Genomic DNA, 4432 nt, shown 5'->3' with positions numbered 1-4432 from the left:
TACCTTGGTGTGAAATTATTTTTGTATTTTGTCCTTGGAACCCACTGGGCCCTTTCAGTTCAGAATTTTATGTTCTTGTGTTCTGGTAATTGTATTGAATTATTTCACTGGTAATTTCTTCCCCTAAATTTTCTGTTTGCTGTTTCTAGAACTCTGGCATTTGGCGGTTTGTCTTCTTAGACTGGTCATTAATTCTTTATCTTTTCCTGTTGATTTTTTTCTTTTATCTTTCTAGACTACTTCTGGGAGATTAAAAACAATCTTCCACATATTGATTGTTTGATACCTGCCTTTGTATTTTTAATCTTCAAGGGCTCTTTTTCCTTCTCCGACAGCACTCCACTTTCAGCCCCTTCTTGATTTATTGGCGCAGCATGTCCTTTATCTCTTTAGAAGGTTAATGAGTTTATCTTCTCCCTGGTGCCTTTTCCTTTGGATTGTTTTGTTTGCTCTCTTTCATGCTAATAGCTTTCTTTAGATGTATCATGATCCTAGATTTTCTGCAGTGGAGGCCAGGGCCCATGAGTGGAGCCTGTTCAGTGAGAGTTTCTATAGGTTACCTGGCTGGGGTGTCCCATCGCTGAATCCTTAGCAGACTCTTCGGGTGTTTCCTCCTGCAGTGGTCATGCCTTCCCAAAGAAGCTTCTTCCAAGACACAGACTTCAGGCTTAGCTTCTGCCATTCTGGTCAGAGAACACTGAAGCTCAGTGTCAGGATAGGCTCCTGCCTTTCTGAGTTCAACCTTCAGTCTGCTTTCTGGGTCCGGGTTAGTCACTTTGGTGTCACTGTGATGAATACCTGACAGAAGCTGCTTGTAGAAGGAAATTTGTTTTGGTTCGTGGTTAGAGAGTTGCAGTCCATATAGCAGGGAGGGTATGGCACAGTGACTCAGTCCATGGTGGAGTGGGGGACAGCAGCTATTCGCATGATGGCAGATCAGGAAGCAGACAGAGCAGGCCCAACTAGGGGCAAGCGTAACCTGCAAAGGCCTAGCCCTAGTGTCCTGTCCCTGCCAGCCAGGCTCCATCAGCCTTGAAAAGAGTGTCACAAGCTGGAGACCAAGCATAAAATATAGGCTTGTGGGAACAGTTTGGATGTGATTGGGTGCATTCAGGGTGGTATGGTTGAGGACTGTGGGAACAGTTGATTTAGACCATAGCAGGGGCACTCAGGGAACACTTTACTTACTAGATTTTCTTCCTTCCTTCCTTCCTTCCTTCCTTCCTTCCTTCCTTCCTTCCTTCCTTTCTTTTTCCTTTACAGGCTTTCTCTGTAACCCCAGCTGACCTGGAATTTCACTATGTAGACCAGGCTGGCCTCGATCTCACAGAGATCCACGTGCCTCTGCCTCTTGAGTGCTGGAATTAAAGGTGTATGATACCATGCCAGTTTAATGGATTAAAGGACACAGATGCACAGTCAGATGTAGAGGCCGTGGGATGGAAGTTCTGTTTAGGTAGGTATGATTATGCTCAGTCTTCCGCCCTCTCCCCCCTGAGAACACTCCAAGTCCTCCCTCTCTCACCAGATGATTGGTTATCCGTGGCAACACACCTTCATCTTAACTAACAAAAACACACTCTTCAGTTGGTCTGAGCCTGGGTCTAATTCTCCACATCATGGCATAAACTTGGTGTGGTGGCACACACTTGTAGCCCTAGCACTGAGGTTTACACCCAGTGTAATCCCTCCACTCAGGAGGTAGAGGAAGAAAGACCAAAAGTTCAAAGGCATCCTCAGCTGTATAGTGAGTTCGAGGCCTGCCTGGACTACATGAGAACCTTTTAAAACAACAAAACCCTCTTATCACTCCAGATTTCAAGGCCTTAGGAGTTCTTTGGGGTTAAATACAGTTATTCCTGTTCTGGTGCACAGGCACAGGTGTGGAGTGAGAGAACTTTCTCCTTGGAGCCCTTTCCAGGCTCTTTCCCTCACTCCCTGCAGAGGCCTTTTTGTCACATTTAAACCACACAATCTGAGCCTTGGGAGGCAGAAGAAGAGAGTGGCTAAAAAGCCAGGATCCATCCCTGTCTGCATGTGTGAGTCCAGCAAACAGCTTCTAGAATCCCCACTGAAACAGGTGAAGGAACACTCCTCTAAGGGTGCTGTAAAGATTCCACAAAATGTGACTGGTGACGATTTAATCATGGTGTCTCACAAGGAGGGTTTGGTAAGTAATTGTAAGTGTGAGTACCAGAGCCTTCACCATGGACTCCAGTAAGCTCACAGAGGGTACACAGCCCCCTTCTCTCACTCATCCATGGATAAGAAGGGTAGATAAAGGCACTTTCTGTTTCAAAGTGCTTTCTTGTCTAGGAAGTATGCCTGCTTCTGGAAACATCCAAAGAGCCTTATGAATCCAAAGGTCTGCCCAGAAACAAGTGATGAGAGCTGCAGGCAGCCAATGGGACTGTGTGAGCCTTTCTACCTGGCTGGGGAGCGTCCCCTCATCCTGTCCGGGGTAAGGCAGCTTTGCCTGAAGGGGGTATTTCCAACTTTGTGGCTTTCACTTCCACATCAACCAGGTGGGTGGAGTTACCTCCTGTGGACCAATCAGATACCTCCCAGCACCAGATTCAAGAGGTGATCCAGGGGCTCAAGGGTTCCAGACACACAGACCAGCAGCAGCAGCAGCAGCAGCAGGAGAAGGAATCGAAGCCATGGAAGACCAGCGTGACCTCATCTCCAACCATGAGCAGGTGCCCATCCTGGGTCAGCGCCCTCGAGCCCAGGAAAGGTATGTGTGAGTACCAGAAAGATCACTCAAATCCCTGAGGGCACAGAACAGACTGGAAGGCTGAGTTGCAGGAAGGCTGCCATGGGGCGCTGACTTTTAGAGTGGTTTGAATAAACCCCTGGTCCTCTAAGGGCTTTGGCTCCCTGTCCAGTAAAACAAGGGGAGCAGAGATTTGTAAGTTTTTTGAGAGCCAGAAGAGGGATCTGGATTCACTCCCCAGAGTTTAAGACCCTCCTGAAGCCGGGCCATGAATCCTAGGTTAGAAAACGCAGACCATGGTGTCCCCCCTTGGAAAGGTTCTTCCTCACTTTTCCTTAATGAACCTGTTTGCTCTGCTACACTTTAGGTTTTGGAAAGGTTCTGATGCCAGTGGAGGAAAACGTTTCTGAAGACAGTAGACACAGCTCTCACAGGAGTTTTCCCATAACTAGCAGGGGAGAAGAGGGCTCCACATTATGGGATTAGCCTTTCTGTGTCTGCAGGGCAAAGGAGCCGGCTGCCATCCTAACAGCTGCCCACAGAGGGAGAAGCAATTCCAGCTACATTTGTGGAAGGGGCTCAGGGCTGCTCTGCATCAGCCCATCTATGAACATCTCAGTCATGGCCATCCAGGGAGTCCTGGGCCCCTGTCCCAGCCTTGTATGCCCCCCTGAAGAGTTTAAACAGGGCTAGGATTCACCTACTTCTTTGTCCTGTTCCCTGCAAGCTCAAAAACCTGATTTGCCACCTGAAGTCAGATGTGATGTCAGCTGCTGCCAGGCAGAAAGGGGCTTGAGAGAGCCTCTCAGGGATGTCACAGGAGCTATGTTCTGGAGGACAGGGTAACCAGATGTGGAGTACAAGAGCAATGGTCTGTGAATATCTGGGGACTCCCAGGGCAAGGTCCTGGTTCTACTGCTGTTGTAGGTGACCTTTGATAAATCACAGCCCCTCTAGGTCCCAGGAATGATACCAACAGCTATGAGAATAGTTCCCATTGACTTTTTACTTTTTACCAGTCCTCATATACTATTGACTATCTCTGTGGTAACCAAATACTAGACTCTATCTTTCTCACTATTACTGTAGCTAGGAATTGGGCATAGTTATCTATATTTTTGCAAAAAGAAAATTGGGCTCTTCTTGGTGAGTAACCTACCCAAGCTATCTTAGCTGGTGAGTGTTGGATACAGCATTTGAACCAGGGCTAGAATGACTGAGTTTATTTCCTTGTCTGGCACCTTTAGAAGCCTCCTTTGTGGGAAGGAAAAGTGGGAGCCGTCCAACTTCAGGGCACACAGTGAGGGTTCAGTGTTCAGAAAGGGTGCCCCCTCCTCGTATCCTTGTCTGGCTTTCTCTTTAGCTCTCTTTACTTCTAAAGCTGGCCAGGCCCTGTGCTCTCAGGCCACTCTAGACTAAGCCTGATGCAGGACCTTTCAAGAACACTTCTGCCTGGCAACATATGTATCACCATTCCTGCTAGTTTTGATTGGTTCTTGACTTTAGCCAATTTTTTTTTTTAATTCCCCAAAAAGGCAGCACAAAAGAGGAAGTAAAAATAGGAGTTGGCATGCTACCAGAGTAAGGGACAGGCATTCCGAGACTTACAAAGGCCTGGGTGTAATGGCTTACACCTGTAATACCAGCACTTGGGAGGTGGAGGCAGAGGGATCAGGAGTTCAAGGCCAGCTTCATCTACATGAGACTACCTCAAAA

The 4432-nt window shown here is 47.6% G+C and overlaps 1 protein-coding gene across 2 annotated transcripts in view; it reads left to right on the top strand.

Annotated features, from left to right (window-relative positions):
* The first annotated feature begins 2499 nt into the window (after positions 1-2499).
* The window catches only part of Cd74 (CD74 molecule), a 9215-nt gene continuing 7282 nt past the window's right edge, over positions 2500-4432 (top strand). The window contains exon 1 of one of the 2 annotated variants that reach the window (XM_008849392.3): positions 2500-2737. In XM_008849392.3, coding sequence (XP_008847614.1) covers positions 2661-2737 — 77 coding nt within the window. In that variant the 5' untranslated portion in view covers positions 2500-2660. The remainder of the gene's footprint in view (positions 2738-4432) is intronic. The other variant, XM_008849394.2, reaches the window with a different exon arrangement.

The sequence above is a fragment of the Nannospalax galili genome, unplaced genomic scaffold (genome assembly GCF_000622305.1).
Source record: "Nannospalax galili isolate Female #2095 unplaced genomic scaffold, S.galili_v1.0 scaffold704, whole genome shotgun sequence".
NCBI classification, from domain to species: Eukaryota; Metazoa; Chordata; class Mammalia; order Rodentia; family Spalacidae; genus Nannospalax; species Nannospalax galili.
Note: the sequence above shows the minus strand (reverse complement) of the source record. Positions and strands in the feature narration are given on the sequence as shown.